Source organism: Raphanus sativus, chromosome 9 (genome assembly GCF_000801105.2).
Source record: "Raphanus sativus cultivar WK10039 chromosome 9, ASM80110v3, whole genome shotgun sequence".
Lineage (NCBI taxonomy): Eukaryota > Viridiplantae > Streptophyta > Magnoliopsida > Brassicales > Brassicaceae > Raphanus > Raphanus sativus.
The window spans coordinates 21588433-21610230 of NC_079519.1; the positions used below are offsets into that span (position 1 = coordinate 21588433).

General features: G+C 34.5%; 2 protein-coding genes across 2 annotated transcripts; both read right to left on the reverse strand.

Moving 5' to 3' along the window:
* Positions 1-4648: 4648 nt before the first annotated feature.
* LOC108825655 (N6-mAMP deaminase) lies at positions 4649-6828 on the reverse strand. The gene is made up of 11 exons (XM_018598983.2): positions 6678-6828; positions 6466-6536; positions 6288-6379; positions 6147-6206; positions 5869-6063; positions 5712-5788; positions 5575-5644; positions 5383-5496; positions 5241-5307; positions 5060-5164; positions 4649-4965 (listed from the first exon to the last, which is right to left on the reverse strand). Exons 1-11 carry the CDS (start codon positions 6752-6754, stop codon positions 4844-4846), a joined length of 1050 nt encoding a protein of 349 aa, XP_018454485.1. The 5' UTR covers positions 6755-6828; the 3' UTR covers positions 4649-4843.
* A 13646-nt stretch (positions 6829-20474) lies between these two features.
* Positions 20475-21798, reverse strand: LOC108827094 (uncharacterized). Its single transcript, XM_056994332.1, has 6 exons — positions 21680-21798; positions 21395-21594; positions 21177-21303; positions 20908-21078; positions 20769-20822; positions 20475-20689 (listed from the first exon to the last, which is right to left on the reverse strand). The coding sequence occupies exons 1-6, from the start codon at positions 21788-21790 to the stop codon at positions 20525-20527; spliced, it is 828 nt and encodes a 275-aa protein (XP_056850312.1). The 5' UTR covers positions 21791-21798; the 3' UTR covers positions 20475-20524.

Here is a 21798-nt window from a genome sequence, read left to right on the forward strand (position 1 = left end):
CTTCAGTTTGGGGGATGTAGTTTCTCGCCAAACATGCTTCTGCCAAGCAAAGGCCTGGATCGGTGCCTGTATAGGATGGTGGAGATCACCCTATTCTCGTAACGCATAGTAGCCTGACTTGACACTGTATAAACCCGTTTTTGTTCTATGCCAGCAATATGTATCTTCTACATCGAGCAGACTTGGCCTCAACAAATAAATGATGTGTGCTACCTCTGGGAAAATAGTGTCAATCAAGTTATGATTCCAGTCTCATGTACCTCTTAGTAGAAGGTCTGAAACATAGAGATCTCTCGCTTCCTCCGTTGGTGGTCCGAACGGGATGAGATGGGAGGTTGTAGATATCCAGGATTCAGTCCAAGCTTTGGTGGTGTTGCCATTTCCGATCGCCTTCCCGAGATGGAGTTTTAGGAGTTGAATTCCAGCTAAAACTCCCTTCCATCCATGGGAAGCTGAAGATGTACAGGTCACCGAGAGGATACTTGTGTCATGGCAGTATTTTCCTAGAAGAAGCCGTGCAAGAAGGCAGTTCGGTGACGTTAGGATGCGCCAGGAGTTCTTAGCAAGCATGGCAGTGTTGAAAACTCTGATATCGCGGAAACCTAGTCCACCCTCATCTTTGTGTTTGGCTAGAGAGTCCCAAGAGACCCAGCACATACTCTTCTTCGGAGGGTCACGATCCCACCAGAACCTAGTAAGCACTGTCTGGATTTGGTCGCATAGGCCTAATGGCAAGGGGAAACATGACATCGAATAGGTAGGTATGGCTGAGAGGACCGACTTCAACATGGTAAGCTTCCCGGCAGAGTTTAATCTGCGTGTCGTCCATGAGGCTGCCCGTACCTTGATCTTGTCCACAATCGAAGTGAAGAGATCTAGTTTCTTCCTCGTGAAGAGCTCTGGTAACCCGAGATACTTCCCGACTCCGCCCTCCTTATCGATGCCAAGGACGAGTTTGACCCGATCTCGGGTCGCCTGTGGCGTTTTCGATGAAAAGGAGATCGAAGATTTGGATGTATTGATGAGTTGACCTGAAGCTCTCTCATAGTCCTTTAAAATTGAGGCTAGTGACTTGCAACTATCCGCAGTAGCCTTAGTGAAGAACATAGTATGATCCGCAAAGAGTAGATGGTTGATCCGGGGGCAGTACTGTCCAATCTTAACTCCTGTGAGATCCCCGCTGGCTTGACCCGCTCGGCAAAGTCCCGATAAGACTTCTCCGCAGAGAATGAAGATGTAAGGGGAGAGAGGGTCTCCTTGGCGAATGCCTCTGTGTGGTACCACCATCCCGAGTGCTGAATCGTTGATCAAGAAAGAGTAAGCAACTGTCGTTAGACATTGCATTACCCAGTTGACCCAAATCTGATCGAAGCCCAGCCGTTCGAAGACAAAACGTATGAACTCTCATTCCAGCCTGTCATAGGCCTTGCTCATGTCCGTTTTAACCGCTATGTAGCAATGCTTCTTTGCCTTTGATGCCTTCAGGTAATGGAGAATCTCGTGCGTGATTAGCATGTTATCTGCAATTTCCCGGTCAGGAAGGAAGGCGGATTGGTTCTCGGATATGATGTCACTGAGTACTGGTCGTAGGCGAAGGGATAAGATCTTCGATATGATCTTATAGTAAACGTTGCATAGGGCGATCGTTCTGTAGTCCGCAACCTTCAGTGCGTTCTGCCCCTTCGGAATAAGCCGGACATGAGTCAGGTTGATAGTATCTGGCATGACTCCAGTAGTGAAGAACTCCCGAACCTCAGCAACTATGGCCTCTCCTACTGTTTGCCAGTTCGCTTGGAAGAAGGAGGCGGAGAAACCATCCGGGCCAGGTACTTTGTCGGGGTGGATGGCGAAGAGAGCTTTCTTTATCTCTGAAGCTGACGGTATGGTTGTCAGGGTAAGATTAGTTGCTGGCGAGATTCTGGGAGTCAATCCGCGAGAGATCACATCGCATCCGTCAATGCCTTGCGACCTGAAGATATCCGAGAAGTACTTTGCTATCTCCTCTGCAATTTGTTCTTCCTCGTATATAGGTGTTCCTGCCGCATTCTCCAAGACTGTTAGTTTATTCCGGGCTTTTTCGTCCTTTTGAAACAGCGTGGAAAAAGCCCGTATTCTTGTCTCCCAGGACCAACCATAGCAGTCTACTGTGTTGCTTCCAGAAAGCTTCTTCAGCTTGATAGGCTGCCAGAAGATCTTTATTGATTCTTCCAACGATATCATCTGAGACCTTATCTGTCATTGCCGCATCCAGTCGCAGTTTAAGGGTTTCTATCGCTTTGCGGCTATTGGTGTGGTGGGTTTTGCTCCAACCGACAATTGCTCGTCCGCAAGCAGATATACGCAGAGCTACTGTGGAGTTATGGGGGCTATTCCATGCCTGCTCTATGAGGACCCTGACTTCTTTGATATCCTTTAGGCGTCTGTCAAAGCGGAAGATTTTTCCCAGCATTTTCCTAGCAGAGTTGAAGGCCGCGTAGATTGGTCTGTGATCAGAAACATGGAAAGGCAAGTAGTGGCATCGGCCTTGTGGGAAGGCGTCGTACCACGAGCTATTCGCGAGTGTCCTATCTAGTCGGCAATGTACGAGATGCGTCCCTCTCGTACCTCTCCATGATAGGAAGTTGCCGGTATGGCGGAGGTCAAATAGATCATTCTGAGCTAGGAATTCTCTGAAGGCAGTGAAGAATCGCTCTGGTCGTACTGGTCCGCCAGATTTCTCTGAGTTGTCGATTATCTCATTAAAATCCCCTATTAAGAGCCAGGGGCTTGATCTTCCCGCACCGAAGCTCGAAATTGCATCCCACACAGCTTGTCTACGTGGGATCTCCGGTGCCCCATAGACAAAGGTAATGTGGAATGTGGCTCCCTTAAAGCTCACGAGGGCATCAAGGTAGTTTTGTGTAGACTCATTGATAGAGATGGTTACATCTTGAGACCATAAAATAGCTAAGCCGCCACCTCCGGGGGTGGGCGGTGAGACTAGGAAGTGGTTCCAACTTCTTTGATTTTCTGAACTATATTTCTTTTCTTTTTTTCTTCTCCACCTTAATTTCCGTTTAAATCAGTTCGAAGTGAAATTGATTTCCATGTCGTGAAAAAAAAAACTAGTTAATTTTAAAAGATTTTTTATTAAAATTTATTTTTAACTTTTGTTATTCTCTTTGATTGTGGTGATAATGATTCAATCAAAGTTAATTAACATTGTCATAAATAAACTTAGTGTTATGAATTATGTTGTACATATATTATTTCTACTATGATCAATAAATTTTAAATCTCCTAAAAAAATTTACAGAAGCGTAATGGAAAAGAAAGCTAACAATATAATTATCATGAGGATTTTTAAGAATTTTTTTTTCACAGTTTAACCATTTATTAATTAAATATTAACATTGTTTTTACTTCTGTTAAACATAATTGGCATGGTATAAATCATGTTAAACATAGTTGACATCGTCTAAATTGATGTGTAAAATCGTTAAATTTTAAAAGTTTGTTTATTTAATAGAAAACAAAAAAATAATCTTTGCACTAATCGATGATCCAAAATAGTTTGTGTATTTTATTAGTAAATAAAAATTAGTTCGTGTAGTTTTAAGTAATTTCTCTAAGTAATTTAAACATGTGTTTAATTAAAAATTAACGTTGTCGTCACTTCCGTTAAATACAGTTAACACCATCTAAAATGATGTGTAAAATCTATAATTTCAAAAGTTTACCTATTTAATAGGTAACAAAAATTAGTTCATGTATTAAATAGTAATCCAAAATAGTTCACATAGCAAATGAAAATTAATCAGTGTATTTTTAAGAATTTTTTATATATGAGACAAAGATGTATAGATCTAATTTGGTTCTCGTTTAGTTTTGGTTCGGTTATGCAATTCTAGAGATTTATGATACATTTGAGTATTTTAACAAATTTGGTTCAGTTTCTATGCTTTTATTCAATTGCCAATTTTGTTCAAATAATAAAATTGAGAACTATCAAATAGTCAAAGTAAATTCAGATCTCAATTTGAGTTCTTTTTTATTCTAATTTTTTATATTCAAATTAAAAGTCAGAAATTTTGAATTTATGAATTAAATATAAAATTTCAAGATTTTGGATTAAATGTTTGATAATTCAAATAATTTTAAATATTTTACATAGATTTATTATGTCTATTCAATTTTTAAAATATTGTGATTTATTTATAAATAATATTCTAAAACTATTTGATTATTTTAAAACTAGATATAGTAATATTTAGAAACATATAAACTATATTATATAAAGTTAGTAATCATTCATTTTTCAGTTCAATTTCAATTTTTGGTTTTTAAAAATAAAGATTCTACTTGGATTACTGATAGGATCCAAATCCAAATCAAAAATCAATTCTTTGTTCGTATATATGTCCATGTCTATAGAGAATAATGTAATTAAGTATTGTTAAATGTTGGACCAAAATAATTAAGTATTTAAACTATCTATTAAAATAAAATATATAGTTTTTGTTCATTATTTTTTTCTCTACATCTATATTGATAAACATTTAATAAGAACATTTTGGTAAATGGTAGTCTTTTCATTAAATCAAAAAAAGATGAGTCATTTTATACACAAAGAGTAATTAAAAGAGTGGAATGAAATAAATATAATCTATTCAATTCAAATTAAATATTATATTTCAATACTCTTTCTGTTTATAAAAAGTGTAGTTTAGTTTCGTATACTAATTGTAAAATAAATATTAGTAACAATGGAAATACCGAATGTCATCAATTCCAACGAACCAGAACACATTTTCCCGATTTGGTACGAACCAATCAGACCAGGTAAACCGGTGGAAGCAGAACACTAAACATACTCTGGCGAGGCTGAATCAAAAATCAACCTAAGTTGTTGCTTAACTTCATCTTCTGCAAACGTTGCGTCTATGCCTGATTTAGCCAATGAAAATGTTTCTCTTTTACCAAGACCTTCAAAGAAATTCAACCACAAGAACACAATTTAGACTCTTGAAAATGTAGTTTCTTTGTATATATCAGTCTCAAGAATCAGATAAGAACTCACCAAAGGAACGAACAGCGAGAGAGTACTCGTTGCAGAGGGTAGTGGAGAACACTCCAAAATCATCAGTGCATATAATCAACGGATGCTTTACCTTGTAGAGATCAGCTGTTACATCAAGATTCAAGCTCATGTCACTAAATGAGAATGTGAAACAAAAAGCAGGGGAGATAGAAAAGCTAACCAAAGTGGTGTACATCGATTGAAGATATGGATTTGGTTATGATGTTGGATGATAGACATATCTCAACCTGCAAATTGTTTACAAGACTATACATAAAGTAAATGAAGCAAGAAGAAGGATTCTAAAATACAAAATCTACTACCGGAATCCTGAAAGATTTCAACTTCTCCCAATCTTGATCTTTGAAGAAACATGCATGGCCAACTCGATGTGGTTTGAAATCAAGCATGGCTTGTATTTCTTCTGGATTAGGGACCTACAAGGCACTAAGATGAAGAAAGTAGTAGACAATCTTTACTAAAAAAAAAAACATCTGAAGACAGGTTAGTAGTACCTCTCCACAGTGAAGAGTGATGTAAAGATCATTGTCTTTAGCAAACTGTAACGCAGGCAAGAAAGTGCTCCTACAAGAACATGAAAGATTGTAACAAAGACCGGAGAAGAAGAAATGTTTATAAAACAAAAACGTACCATTCTCCAACAAGAGGGTTCCCAGAGAGATCTATGCCGACAACACCGACATTTCTCATCTCCAATGCGAGCTTAACCTTCAAGAGAGAGAGAGAAAAAAGAATGTTTTTATTTTGTAATTTTAGAAGCTTTCAGAGTAGTTTTACAAAACACTTACAGTTTCCATTGCAGACTCTGTTGTTTCTCTACGGTCAATACTAAGAAGAAGTCTAACATAAATCTTCTTTCTTCCACACAACTTGTTTAGTTGTTGAGAATTAAAAAACTCAACATCGACTTCACTGATAGATCTAAGACCCTTGATTACCGCTTCCATGTAAGAACGTTTACTCATACCTATCGAATCATTCCTCTACACACAACACAAGTCTCATTTTTTACAATATAGAACAGCTAATTTATAATATAGCAAGAAATGCAGAGAGATTGTGTTACCTTTGGAGTTGTTCGTAACTCGAGATAAACCACATTCTCCAAAGCAAAGTCTTCAACAACCTTTTGTCAAAAGAGAAAGATGAAACAAGTCTTTACATTTACTAAAAACCAAAAGAGATTGAAGTTAGGGTTTAATTATACTTCTCTAGTGATTCTTGTCACAGTTTGGTGATCAGTGGTGATCACATGGATCAAATCAAACAACTTGAAGACCTCATCCAAAGATCGATCATCTAAAACACATCAAACAAAAACAAGAAAAGATTTCATTTTCTTTACTATCAGACCAAACATAAGACAGGTTCTGAAATAGACTTACTTTTCTGAATGACATCTTCAACATCAGTCAACTCTGTAACCCCTTTTTCAAGAAGAACCCTAGCAAGTTCTCTGTTTAAATTAAACCAAAAACCCATAAAAATCGAGTTTTTCGCAACTAAAGTCTCGTAATTGATCAGTGCAAAATGCATATACGAAGAACAACCGTCGCAATGGAACGAGAAAAAAAAAACAAAAATCTAGGACACTTACAGGAGAGTGGAGTCTCTAATGGAGCCGTTGAGGTGAGCATGAAGCTCGATCTTGGGCATTGTGTGTATCCATTCCATTTTTTTTTCTGGTTTCGTCTCGTAGAGAAGAGAAGAGTGACAACAGTGCAGAGATAAGACGTTTCTATGAGGAAGCAAACACAGAGACGTAAGTTTATGGTTTTAAATAGGCCTGCTAAATTTTAACCAAACCGAACCGGTCCAACAGAACCAATTCTAAATTTTTGGTTTTCGGTTCAGGTTTGATTTTGAATTTTGAACCGGTTGACAGGTTTACCATTAATAATTTCACTTATCAGTTCGGGTCAATAATCAGTTGATTTTGTTCTACATAAAAAAAGAAATCTAATCAAATTATACAGATTTGTATCAAACCAAGCTATATCAATATCTAACTAATCGAAATAACCATCTGAGTTTTAATTAAATTAACTTAATATATAATCTAACCAAAACCAAAAATTTAGTTTAGTTTGGCAGAATTTTTGAAAACTGAAATTAGTAAAATTCAAATCAAACAAAACTGGAAGTTCACTCAGTTTAATTCGAGAAAATTGAAAATTCTCAAATCAAACTAACCAAACATAAATTACCAAACCGAACAAACCATTCAACTTGAAGTGCATGCTAACTTTAAAAGCCAAGTCAAAAAGTAAGTCAAAATCAAAACAGCTCTGGTCTAAAACTGCGGATCGAATTGGTCACATTGGGTAGACTTTTAAAAGGAGTTGTTGTCCAAACCTTAGATGATGATTGGTAACAGCTGTCGTTGTTTTTTTTTCTTTGATTAATCTAGAGATATCAGGTCTACTAGATCCAGATTATTCCATAAGAAAAAGTGCAGCCGATGGATAGATTCTCTCCGATAATAAAAATAGATCGTAAACATGGATTCATATCCATTCTGGTTTCCATGAATAATATGGTTTAGTTTCGCATAATAGGTGGATAGAACTTGAAACGTGTTAGCGTCAAAAACTTCTTTACCACTTGATCACAAGATCCCGAACAGCTGTGAATGTTGTTGACAACCATAATTTTCCATCCGACCAAAAAGTAAAATCAACTAAAATTTAGTTTACATCTTAAAATTCACAAATATATATACATGTATACCTCAAGAGTACTACAATTATGTAACTATAAATTTTCAGACATATAAATAAAATTTAACATATGTTGATTATATATGATATTTAACAATTATATTTTTTTATTTAAGATGAGCATTTTATATCATAACTAGGTAGTCACCCGCGCCTTGCGCGGGATGAGGTTGTTAGGTAAGAAATTTTTCGAAATATTAGAAAGTATATATATATAATTTGGAATTTGGGTTTAGTGTGTTTTTTTCGGTGTTTAATCTCGGTTGTGCTGCTTTTACGGCATAGACGTCACTGAGATAGAAACATATGTAAAATGATTATATTTCAACCTTTCTTTTCTTCATTTCCGATAATATCTATTTTAAAATATAATTAGTAATAATGAATTAAATTACTAATTATATTGGGGAACTATAATATAAAAATGAGATACCATTTAGACAAATATTTAAAAACATCAAATAACAATAAATAATGATAAACATAAACAATAATTATTTCTCAATTCATAATATAAAACTAAACATTGAAAGACATCAAATGAAAATAGACATTGATAATAAACATATGTAAAGATAGACATATGTAAAGAAAAACATATGTAAAATCGAAAATACTATGTAAAAGATAAAGATATGCATATGTAAAGATAAACATATGTAAAATCGAAAAATACTAAAATTCCATTATAAAAAAAGATTCATAACTCATCCTTTAAAATACAAAAATCAGCCTACTAATAAAAATAGGGTATTATAAGACCAAAGTAAACTTCAAATTAAATAGAAATAACTTTGAGACTTCAGTATTCGCGTATTGGAATCCTGCAAAAAAAGCGTAGAAAATATATTACGCAGTTTCAAGTTTTCCTTTCTAAATAAATACTCATATTAAGTTACAACAAAGAATATTATTCTTACTGCGATTTGAAGAAACGAATATCTGGAACGTCAATATCAAACAGGATTTCAGAACCACCTTCAAAGTTTGTAACATATTTGAAGCCACCTATATAAAAATTAAAACGATAAGAACGCAAGAACCTGTTATGGATTAGAAACAGTGCAAATAAGTTTTAATTACCTGCTCCCCACTCAATTCGCCATAACCTAAGAACACATACTACAATATCAGCCGTAGTTGAACGCCAGAATCCGTTTAAACTATGGACTAGAGCTCCATAAGCAACACACTTAATATGCTTGTAACTGTCAGTTATTGTTAATTAACCTGTCAATATACAATGATATATGGTCGTATTGATATAAATTAATCTAAGAAATAATAAGGTTAGAACCTGAGGTCTATTAAGGAGAACTCTAACGAATATTCAATTTGATTGTAAAGGTTGGCAGGTTCAGCTTGCTCATGAGATATAAGATCTCCTACACGAACCAACGCTCCACATAGATCTACATTCAAAATATTTATTCGGCATTTAGTAAATTTAGTATATATTATGTAACAAATAAGATAAGCTAAAGAATAATGAAATTACCAACACAGTACATAGGATGATAAAGACCACGCTTTATACCACGAAAGTTTGCACATCGTAGAAAAAACGAACCATTTATTGGTTCTATCATCGAAACCAAGGTCTCTCCAGTGAACTTGATAGTGTATTTATTTTTTGTGGTTCTTACCAACCCACCAGCGTGTTTTATTTTGAAATTGACTATCTCAACCCAGCTACCTTCATTTAGCTGCATGTCATTAGGTAGAGATATAGCATAGTTCAAGCTTCCTTCGATTGTTACTCCCTGTTTGTCAAAAAGAACTGACTATAAAAGCAATACAAATGTGATATGTAATATTTTCAAATTAAGAGTCGAAAACTTACTTTCTCATCTCCCAGGAGCATGACAGAGTGATGATCTCCACCTCTTTTCGTACTCCATTTCCTGATGATCTTGACGCGGATTGCAGGAAATGGGAGATTAGTTTGCAAATTACCCAAAGAAATTAAGTTGGCCATCGAAAATTCTGTAACAATTTTGACTGAGAATGAGTTATCTTTAGGGTTACTATGCTTGCTTTATATATACTACATATATAGGTATTTCCGCGAACCCTAGATAAAACTTAGTACGTGATTTGTGTAATAAATTGCTATGCAGAGAATCAAAAGTTTATTAATAACATTCCTTTTCCGCATATGAATTAAATTTAGTAGATATACAAATGCAGTATTGTATACATTTACTTTCTCGGTTAATGAATCTGAGTTAGATTTGGCTGATATGCCTTGGAGAGAACTTCGATTATAAGATTTTATAGATATAGTCGATTTTGTGTTCTTCATTAATATTATCGATATAGGAAATTATCCTAGCTGCTGTATTATGACTATATATATTATTGATTTGTAAATTTAATGCGTATTTTTTCTCCTTGCAAGTTAATTTAGCAATTGTTTGGTAATAGAATATATATTACTATAAGGATATAAATGTCTTCGTTTTGAGATTCATAAGTTTAGAAAAGTGAGGTTGAGAAAACAGCACTTTTATAGTGTTTTAAATAGAAAAATATATTAGCGATTTTTTCGGAAATTTAAGTAGGACACTTATTAAGTATATAAACTAAAATAAAGATTTTGTTAATATTAAATGATAGCCTGGTTATATTATATTACACGAATATAATTAGCTGGAGTAATATTTATTTATTTTCGATGCAAATATGTCTAAAAGGAAACATGAGTATAATGATATACTGCAAGTTTGAATTAAATGAAAATAATAGTGTACATAGCAACTTCCCAGCTTAAATTCGAAAAATTGATACACGCCAGCAACAATGCAAGAAAAAATAACATCCTACAAATTTGAGGTCTTCCGAATAAACTTCAGTTGACTTGTCCATTAGTCCTCCCTACAATTACATAGTTATAATAAATTGTTTGAAGGCATAGGGGAAGTATGAAATATAAGAGTACACGATTGTCATACCTTTCATGCATAAACACTTATTTGTTGACATCATTGAAGAATCAACTCTGTTATTAACACATAAAATATAGTAAGCAACATAGTCAATTTATATAAAATTAGAACACTTCTCCAAAACGATTATAATTTGGAAATACAGTTTCTAAGTTACTCGTTTATACTTACTTGTGTGTCTTTCTCTTCAAACAAATTCTGGAAAACTTCCTTGTAAACAACATTCATGGTTGAACTCTGTGGGCACGCCCCATCTTTGTCTGTAATTAAGATCTTTAAACATTTCCTGGACTTAACTCGAGAGACAGCTACATACAACTGCCCATGCGAGAACACTGGTCTAGGCAAAAACAGACCCACTTTCGCTAGTGTTTGTCCCTGGCTTTTGTTTATTGTCATGGCAAAAGCTACTTTCAAAGGAAATTGTCTACGTCTCATCTTAAAAGGAAGCTTAGAATCGGTAGGTGTTATCAGAATACGATGTAAGAAAACCTTCTCACCTGCTCTAGTGCCTGTAATAACCTTAGCTTCGAGGAGATGATTACCCAGTTGGGTAATTTGCAACCTTGTCCCGTTACACAGACCTTCGTTAGTATTAAGATTCCGCAATAGCATCACTGGTGTACCAATCCTCAGCCGTAAAGAATGATTAGGTAACCCAGATGCTTTGATACTATTAAGAAAGTCAGGTGTGAATACAGAGTCATCTTTCGATTTAGTATCAGCAGGATCAATACTATCCGAACTCAAATATATTCTCTCTTCCCCTGAAATATGGGTGGTACAATAGACTCAAAATATAAACTTCCGAAATTATAAGAAAAAACTCTATACTAAAGAGAGTAATTATAAAACAGAGATAAAGAGAATCTTACCAGTTAGGTGATCAAGCATGTAGTTGTTAATGACATCGACATCTTCATTAGTTGGACACAGGATAGCTCGCTCTTGAAAAAATAACGGATCTTTAGAGTCTTTGAATGTAGTCCCATATACTTCGGACACTATTGCCTCAATAGGATCATTGCATTGTGTAATCAAAAGATCTTTAGGAATGTCTATCATAGTTTCACCAGTGTTCGGCTCATTTATCTTTCCATCTCCTACGTCCAATATCCATTTTGAGAATTCAGCTATCTCCGCAGCTGCACTATGATTTTGTTCTGAAAAAAGCCTCATATTTTTGGTTAACTCCAAAACTTTGCAATATTTCCACAAATACGAAGAGTTTAGAGCAGCCATAACTATATCAGTTCGATTTCCCTTAGGAATAACTGGTAATATTTGTCTGAAATCACCTCCAAAGACTACCACTTTACCACCAAAAGGAGTTTCATCGGTTGTCTTCATAATGTCACAGAGACTGCGATCTAAAGCTTCAAAGCAATGTCTACTCATCATAGGGGCTTCGTCCCAAATAATAAGAGACGCTTTTGAAATTAATTCTGCCTGATCACTACCTGGTTGAATCTTGCATGTAGAGAATTCATCTGGGTTAATTGGAATGCTAAATCTGGAATGCGCTGTTCTTCCTCCAGGTAGTAGTAAAGCTGCAATTCCGCTAGAAGCAACATTTAGAACGATATCACCTCTTGAACGTATAGAAGCTGAAAGCAGATTCCAGATAAATGTTTTCCCTGTTCCACCATATCCATATACAAAATAGACCCCTCCTGATGATGTATTGACAGAGGCCATTATCTCTTCGTATACTGTTCTCTGCTCATCGGTCAACTGTCTAAAAAGTTCCTGGTGTCTAGTGCGCAACTCTTCCTGAGGGTAATTAAGTTCATCTTCGAGAAGCTGATTACCATGAGAATATTGATCATTGTCAACTGGCTGAGGCATGGTCTTCCATCGTTCCAAAGATGTATTATTTTTTCGCAGCAACTTATCTATCATCAACAACGTGATATTCTCAATCTGTTCTTCTTTCAAGATGAGATCTGCAATAAAATCATGTGTTAATCAATAATTAATTTGTAATGTAAACTCTGGTTTTGATATTAAGGTAATGAACGTTTGTTAATCATACTTGGATTTCGTCGCTTTTTTCGTTCAAAGTAAAGAACATCTTCGGATAATATGTCTTTGGTGGAATCCCAAACCAATCTCGGCGTCGATAAGCTTTCAGATAATAACATCTGAGCAAATAGACGTCGAACATAACTTCCTGTCGCCCAAAAACTACATTCTTTTAGAGCTTCAATATACTCTTTGTCATCATCCAACAAACCAAGCTCATAACAGACGTCCTCAAAACTTGGGTAAAGAATTCCATCTACTGTCTTGATGTCATCATAAGACCTTGGCCCTTTAACCTTATTAATCAATACCCTCAGATAAAAAAGTTCTCCAGCACTTGGTGAAACGGGTGTCAACCTTCCAATAGCAAAACCCTTCTTCCGTTTTTTCCACACAGTAGCCTTCGCATCATATATGAATTTAGTTGGAAGTTCTGCATAAGTAAGTAGTCTAGCTTCAGGATAATTCTCGCAACAATCAAACCAAGCTAAAAACATCGTTTTGGTTGTTTTAGCACGAGCCATTACAGTATCAACTGTATCACCCTCTCTATAAATCACCGGTTGATCTCCTTCTAGGTGAAACGTTAGTTTCTCAACAGGTGTAGATCGATAATGTGTTGGAAATGCTAAAATTCTCCATGTGGCTTCGCAAGCAGAAATGTACCTAAAATTTTAAAGAAATATCAATAAAATTCCAATTAAAAACATATGAAAATATTTAATATAAAAGACAAATTATATTGTACACCATGATAATTCACATAAAGTTTCATTCAAAAAAATAACATTCACAGAAAGTCTAATATACTATTTGTATATGCATAAAGTTACAAACCAGAAATATGTAGTTTACCTGGCCTCGAAATACTTTTTAATTTCATCAACGGTTTCTTCCTCATCACCCTCAGCGGGGTTTGCATTATTTCCACAATTAGTAGTATCTGAATTCTCCTCTGACGCCATGGCATCATTTTTAGATTTCTGAGTTACTGTTGCAGTAACACAATCATGTCCTTTGTTGATGTACTTAAATAGATACTTAATAGATCGAGACTGGTTACACCACTCGACATTGATATGTGCATTGTATCCAAGAAGAAGCTCTTTGTTATAAGGAACGACAAACCTGTTATCCAACTGAATACCCCTTTTCTCAATGAAAGCACCATTATCTCTTCTCCGGTATACAGGATAGCCTTGTGAGTCAACTGTTGTTTTCTCTACAATCTTCCTAGGAAAGAATTTTGAACACTTACCATCTATCATGCAGGGAGAATCCTTGTTAACAACACCACATGGACCATGAATCATAGTGTCTCTCACGATTTCATACAATATAGGTTCTTCAGTTCTCTCAGGAATCTCAGCTGATATTATGCGATCAATATCCTCAGCACATGGAAATTTGTCTCTGGCATCCATGAATAACAAAATATGAGCATGTGGAAGCCCTCTTTTTTGAAACTCAATCGTGTACATGGCTGAGATAATAGACATGAATATATTAAATACGATTCAAAAAACAAATAACAATAATTGTTAAGTATAGATAATTAATATTTACTATTAAAATCAGCAAAAATAAATTACCCGAAACTGTTTTTTCAAGCAAGTACTTCTTAGTTAGATCATCCATCAAGCTATCAAGCTTTATCTTGAATAATCTACAACAAAGCTCTGGCCTATCCTCCGATCTCAAGTTATATTTTGCAAAATATCTCGTCAACTCTGGCCATTTAGGGTTACATGTGAAAGTGATAAATAAATCAGGGAACCCATAATATTTGCATATAGTCATTGCATCCAAATACATCTGATGCATGTACCGAGGCCCACCGGTGAAAGATGAGGGAATTATGATACGGTTTCCTTCAATAGGAAGAGACGATAAACCCTGATTCGAAGCAGCCACAAACTTACTGAAACTCAAAGACCTTAGATTCGCCTGGTTTTTCCTTATGTACCGAAGCCTATGAGTTTCGATCATTGTATAAGCATCGACCAAAAACTGCTGAAGTAAACGCCTTGAAAGAAGAAGTGCTTGAGAACCAACCTTCCGGATTTGAATCCGATATGCAAAGAATTCTCGCATACTAATATTTGGTTTCTTATTTTTCTTGTTTCCTGTATAACCATGCTGGATCCCCAATCGAAATCCATCTTCTCCGTAAGGGAATATAAGAGGATATTGAAGTGGTAAATAGCAAGGGTGCAACTCATGAATCCTTTTCAGCTTTCCCGAATTTTTCTCCAGAATAATATCTCTTTTATCCATGTTAATTCGGAAATCTCCAACAACTAACCCAGCAACTTCAGACGATGTAGGGAGATTGTATACTCGTCCATCCTTTACACGGTTATGGATAAGTTTCAGACACAGCTCCTGACTATCTTCTTCATCATTGAATCTGTCCATTGCATTGCGGAACGTCTTCACATGGACATTACACTGTCTTAACATATTCATAATAGACTCCACCAAATCTTCTCTGATTTTACTTCTCTCAGAATTACCACTGTAAATAATTAGACAAAACAACTAATATTTGAGAAAATATAATATTTAACTTGATATATTCGAAACTATTTTCCATCTTTACCTCAATGCTGAAATTCTGTTCTGAACCTCGTTCTCAGTATCATGTATGTATAACTGCGAGAACTTTGCTTTCTCTTTGGGCTTAGGTTTCATACTCCCAATCAAATGATAATTCTCACCATGTAGTTTAAAAACTTTAGGACCTTTTCCACTGTTGACGGAATTGTCAATCTTTCCTCCAAGTGAAGTAAAGGAAAACATCATATTCAGTGATCTAATATTTTCTCTGAAATGCTTACTGATAGCATCGTCGTTGGTTAGAAGTCCTTGTAGAAACTCAGGGGGTTCCTGCAGTAGTGGAAGTTTGATTTTTCCCCTCATACAACACATCGTGAAAACAGCTCTTTTAGCTTTTCTATTCTTACTGATTCGCTCATTATACCAAAACAATGCTCCGCAAACTGGACATTCGTTGTCAATGTCACCGTCATCTTTGTAACCTGTACAAAAAAAAAGGTTTCAAATAGGATTTTTCTTTACACTCATCGAGTTTATAAATTTATATAAAATTTACCTTCTTTCGTTACGTTCGACAAAGTCTTCTTCGACTGAGTTCTTCTACGTTTTAATTTTGGGGCAGAATCAATCCTTCCAAGAGATGTAGATGCGTCATTATTGTAGTCCTCTTGGTGTTCCTCAACTACTTGACTTTCATCCTCACTCTCTGTTTCTGAAAGGTAATGATATTCATTCTCCGCATTGGTTGTATCTACATGCCAGATATCGTCACAGCTCTCTGAATATAATCATTAAAACGACATTAAACTCTTAATTAGCCTCAAATAACTACTATGCTTGAACATTGTGAGTTTGTAGGAGTCTAATAAAACAAATTCATAGATAAATATACGACATAAAGTAGTTATGCTAACCTTCAGAATCAGAATCTGAGGCAATGGGTGAGATGACCGAATTACGGGACAAATTGATTTCCCTAATGTTCATAGGCCTTGCATCGGTTGATTCCTTCTGGCTATGTAGACCCCCAACAACACTACTCTGATAATTCATTGATTGAAGCAAGGATGTAAATGAATGTTGGTTGGGTAGAAAGGTGGGCGGGTTAACCTGAGGACTGCCATAGTTAAAAGAATTAGACTCCAAAATTGTATTTTGTGTAACCATTGATCGAAGTAAGTCTGTGAAACTTTCTGGACCGAGTATCTGAATGTCAGGGTTATCAACTGCACTGCAATTCGACTGGAATTTGCCATTGGTTTGCTCAACTGTTTCCCGACTATGATGATGCCTTTCCCTTCCAGTGAGTTCAAAGGATGATAAAGTACCATCTGCTAAGATTACAAAAGAAATTAATTTTCATGGATAAAAAAGAGTAAAATATATTAGTCGAATACATAATGTTCTTACTATGAGCTGGAGAGAGTGCCTGACTATCACTTTGGATTGTGTGGGTAAGAGTAGCACTCTTTACTTCAACACAATTTTTCTTTTCACTAAGAATGTTAACCCGCTGAGATCTAGCTTCTTTTGCCATGTTAAGATTGAAGGACTGCTTAGCCGTAGAAGAAGGTGTCCTTTTATCTCGCAAAATGTTAATCCTTTCTGTCCTTGAATTTCTTTGAGACAGTGTCGTTCCATCGTTTTCAACAGTGGCACAAATATTAGTTACATCACTGAAAACTTGGGAGGTGGATTTCAGAGTCGGTGATTTTGAAAGAATATCATGTTCGCTTCTTGAAGGCACTTCCTTCTTATTGTTTTCTGATGGATATAACATCGTTAGTATATAGATAATACAATCGATATATTTTTCAAATTAACTTCTACCTTGCTTCTGTCGTTTCGGTTGAGGATTTTCTTCACCATTTTCCTTGCCATTATTATGTCTCTTTCGGTTCATGATTTCTTTTGTATGGTAAAATGAAATTTCAAAAAATGATGTTCTAGATTAATAGTTCTTCTGGTTTTTTTAGCAAAGTATGAGACTAACAATGTCAGGAAATATTTTCTTTCTTTTTTCCAATTTAGATGTAATATCTGGTTTCCTAATACTAAATAGAAATCACTGACGTCTCAAAATACGTTTAAAAATTCAATATACTGGTTTCCGTATAAAAAACTAAATCTAACAACTCGAATTAACATGGCCTATGAAGATCGCCAAAAAAAATTAATTGTAAATAAATATAGGGTAACGGGTAAACGAAAATCTAATATAAATCTCAGAGCGTAACATCTGTAGAAATTGATATAGTATAAAGTACCCAAAAAATTCGGTGCCTGCAGCCTTGTTTAACCATATAATATATATTAAGGGTTCACGAACATAATGTGCACATTCTTTCAAAAAGTAATATCGTTCGCGAGAAAATTAAAAAATAGCATTGGATGGTGGAAATACTTGTAATAGATAGAGGCTTTTATTTAAAAATGATAGGACGATACATAGCTCAAAAAAACAAAACCTAAAAATATTTCAACTAATAAAAAAAAACTCAAATATAAGAGAAGAACATGTTAAGAAAAAAAAAGCCTCAACAAAAAAATCCTCCGGGATAAACTGATTTAGCCACTTTTATCAATCTTTGCCTTTTTGCCGCGATGATTACATGGAGTACTGGTAACACATTTCTGGTCCCAGGTTTCCACATATCTCTCATAAGGTGTTTCTAGATCTTTTGCCGGAGTTATATCACTTGGTTCACCTGCTTGGGAAGACTCCAAAATTAAAAACATGGTACCCTATAACCGATATGAGATTATTAAGAAAATGGTTAGAACGATATGTTGTTATAAAATTTTTTAACGCTAACGATAAAAATACTAACATTCGGGTCGACCTTCGTATCAACCGCATCAATTACACGTGTAGTTTCAAGGAAATATATCTTGTATGGATGGTCATTAGTGCGGTTAAAACCAACTGACTGTCCAAGCCTGAAATTGATGAGTATCTTTGAACTACCCTCGGATAGAAGTGGATCAAATTTATTAACTAATTCTTTCTTGACAGATGCATGAATCTCCACACCCTGTTATGTACGTTGGGAAATAAAAATAACTTGTTTTAAACATCTTGTTTACAAATACGGTTATATTAAAAGAAATTAGAATACAAAATAACTCACGTTATCGTCGACCAAGACCATCTCTATTGTTAAATCTCCTGCAGCAGAGTAATTCTTCCAAAGACGAATGATCGTAACCCTGATCTTCCACGTCGTTCTAAAAGGTTTCAAATCAGTCAAAGAATTGAAAGAAGCCATACTATTCATATCCAGAGATGTATACAGACCTTTTTATAAGTTGTAGGTATGACCTAATAACGGTGGCTCATAACAGTTTATATAGTTTATAAAATGGACAGTGAATAGGTTATGGACGATATTTTCTGATAACTATAAATGAGCGTAGTGTCCATAAAATGAACATGTTAATTGTAAAATTTTTAGTATTGAAAAGTAAATATACATAAAATTTGGAAAGTAATAAATAAAATAATATGTGAACTAATAAATTTGTAATATCGTTAATTTACATAAAATATGCATTTTGAACGAATATTCACTTTCCAAAAAGGATGATTTCGTTTTTCATATTACAGTGTTCATATTAAAGTTTGACCCTTCTCCAAAATTAAAAGATTTTGTATTCAGCTAAATATTTATAGGGCCAGATTCAGTATTAATTCATTAAGAACGCAAGTTATATATATTTTCATATTAAAAAAATATTTAAACGTAATATACTTCATTCCAAATTCAGTAAATACATCTTAAAGCGGTGTTTCACTTCATCGAATAAGGACTCTAAATAAATTCATTTCACGTGAAGGAAAAGAGAATCAAGAGACTGGGACGTGTAGATCATGGTGACAATTTTGAGGAAGATTGTGTAGAGTTTAGAATGTTTTAAATATCTAGAATGAAGATATTTGTTAGTTAACAAATTCATATGAAGAAAATGGATAGAGATAACGTGACAAAATAGAGGCTTTCATTATAAAAAAACAAAATCAAAACACAATGGAAAAAAACCAACAAAGATAATGAGAACGCTAAAAAGAAAAACCAATAGTCAAACATAAAAGAAGAAAACCTTGAATGGAAAAAAAAGCCTCTAAAAATACATCTTTTTGATACAACTCATTCAGCCACTTTTATCAGGCTTTTCCTTCTTTTATCAGGCTTTTCCTTTTTGGTCTTATTTATAATGGAAAGGGAAGACTCTCCAAGGGTTGTGTCTTTTCACAATACAAATCGGTTGAAATGGTTTTCAAAATAACTGTTATGGCAACTAAATCGGTTGAAATACTTTTCTAAATTAAAGATTATACGTAAAAGGGAATTGTTACCATTTTTTACTATAGAAATGAAATCTGCAATCATTGTATGTGTTAAATTTGTGGAAACTTACCAAATCATTTTCCTCTCAAATATTTTGATTTCATTACGACTTCAATAACAATTTTTTACTAATCAAATATTAATAGTTAACATAATTTAATTTTTTAACATGATTTCAATAACTAAAAATGAAAGTTTAACGAAAATATATTACAATCAAAACATTGTTACAGTTAACATGCAAAATAGGTCTCGACACGTCAGTTTCAATTTGTATATATTTCAACCAATTGACTCCAACCAAATCTAATAAAATTAAAAGAGGAGCGGAAGCTTTCCATTGATCAGATCCATAAAGAAATAGATATCTCGGTTACAAATACTCGATATAAACAAAAGAACAATTGATTACATTTGAAAAAATGCAAGGATCAAACAAAGAAGTTGATGGGAGCTTTTCACCTTTACAAAAGGCTGTCAAATATTGTACTGTCATTTAGAAGTCTTGTTCATCGACTTAAAGAAACTACATGCATAATTTTATTCTTTTAAATGGTCAGGTACTTCGTATATTTAGGATTGATTGTTATGTTTGGTAATTTTAAGTTCATATAAATATGTAAAATAAGGATTCATAAGATATAATAATATAAATCCAGTAACGGATCTCACATAAGCATAATGATATAACCTAGTAAGGAAAATAATCTTATTAAGTATTATAAAAGCCAACAATAATCCAACTTATAATTTTTTAAGTAAGAATGTGCGAAAAAACCTTATTATTTAATAAAAAGCCACTATAAAATATAAAAATGCATCTTAAAACACCGGTTCTCTTTTTTAATGCTTCTCTTTCTTGATCCAAAACGAAGCTCCAGGTTTGGTATCAGCACTGAGGTAGGCACTCGCCTCTAAACTTTCGATCGGAGAAACTTCACGTTTAGCAGGAGTCATTATCTTACATTTTGAGCTCCTATAAGAAGAACCAGGTACAAGCATAGCATGCTGAAACATGCGTGTCATCAAAAATAACCATAACAAAGAAACTTTGAATTATATCGTAGAGATAAATAAAATAACGTACCTCGGGGGTTTGAGACACTTTATAAAACTCTGGGGAAAACGTATTCGAGCATCCCTTATAATATAGAAGAAGCATAAAAATAAATAAATAATGGAATAGGATCTAGGTAGATAATCAACATAAATCAAAATTTACGTACCTTAGGATAAGGGGACACGTCAAACTCGTTCATCATACATGGGCTGGTGATAATCTTCGCGACCTTAAATGTATCGTCCTTGTACTGATAATTATTGCGATCTATTATGATCTTAAATAAATAAGTTTTACCAACCAGTTTGGTCAGAGCAGTCCGCAAAACACTGGTATCCTATATATACCAAAAAAAAAATTTAAAGACTTCACTTTAGTTGAAAGATAATGTAGGTACAAATAGAACAATTTTAAATAAGATTTTAGACAACATACTCCATTATCTTTGATAGGTGTCATTGCATGACTGAAAGGTTGATGGAGCAATTGGAGTGCAATACTATCTAACACCAAAAGCTTAGTGTGACCTGTATCATCTAGTACCACCAAATGCAGCTTCGGCCTATTATATACGAAAAAATAAATAAATCGAACGATGTAAAAAAATAACCTTTTTACTTTGTGACGAAAAAAAGTAAGGATAATCTGATTACCTTAACGACCGCTTAGGATTGAGAACCTTGCACTTAGTACAATAGAACATAAAACGCCTATCCAGTTCATAGGTACCTTCGGCACAAAGGTTATTATGCAACATGTCTATTTTTGTACCACATCCTTTGCAACTCATATAGTGCAAACCCAAATCACTATCAATAGCCGCTATGGTGCACCTTAGGAAACACCTCTCCACCTATCAGTTTTACCTTTAGATATTTAAAACATGGTATCAAGTATAAATATTAAAAAATATTAAAAAGAAAAAACGTAAATGAAACCTTGGTCGTCTCCAATATTTCAGATATTGTTTTCTGTGGAGTCCGAACGAAGTAGTCTTCTTCGTCTGACCTAATTGAAACCATAGGAAGTGGTTTGGAATCAACGGACATCAGTTCTG

What these genes read in the sequence shown, in the direction of transcription:
- LOC108825655 (XM_018598983.2), bottom strand. Translation starts at nt 6,754, where the DNA reads ATGGAATGGATACACACAATGCCCAAGATCGAGCTTCATGCTCACCTC. An exon ending in TGACAAGAATCACTAGAGAA is followed by an intron (nt 6,207 to 6,287) that starts GTATAATTAAAC and finishes TTTTGACAAAAG; the next exon opens with GTTGTTGAAGACTTTGCTTT. An exon ending in AATCGATGTACACCACTTTG is followed by an intron (nt 5,165 to 5,240) that starts GTTAGCTTTTCT and finishes TTGATGTAACAG; the next exon opens with CTGATCTCTACAAGGTAAAG.
- LOC108827094 (XM_056994332.1), bottom strand. Translation starts at nt 21,790, where the DNA reads ATGTCCGTTGATTCCAAACCACTTCCTATGGTTTCAATTAGGTCAGAC. An exon ending in ACGTGTCCCCTTATCCTAAG is followed by an intron (nt 20,823 to 20,907) that starts GTACGTAAATTT and finishes CTATATTATAAG; the next exon opens with GGATGCTCGAATACGTTTTC. An exon ending in AAGTGTCTCAAACCCCCGAG is followed by an intron (nt 20,690 to 20,768) that starts GTACGTTATTTT and finishes CGCATGTTTCAG; the next exon opens with CATGCTATGCTTGTACCTGG.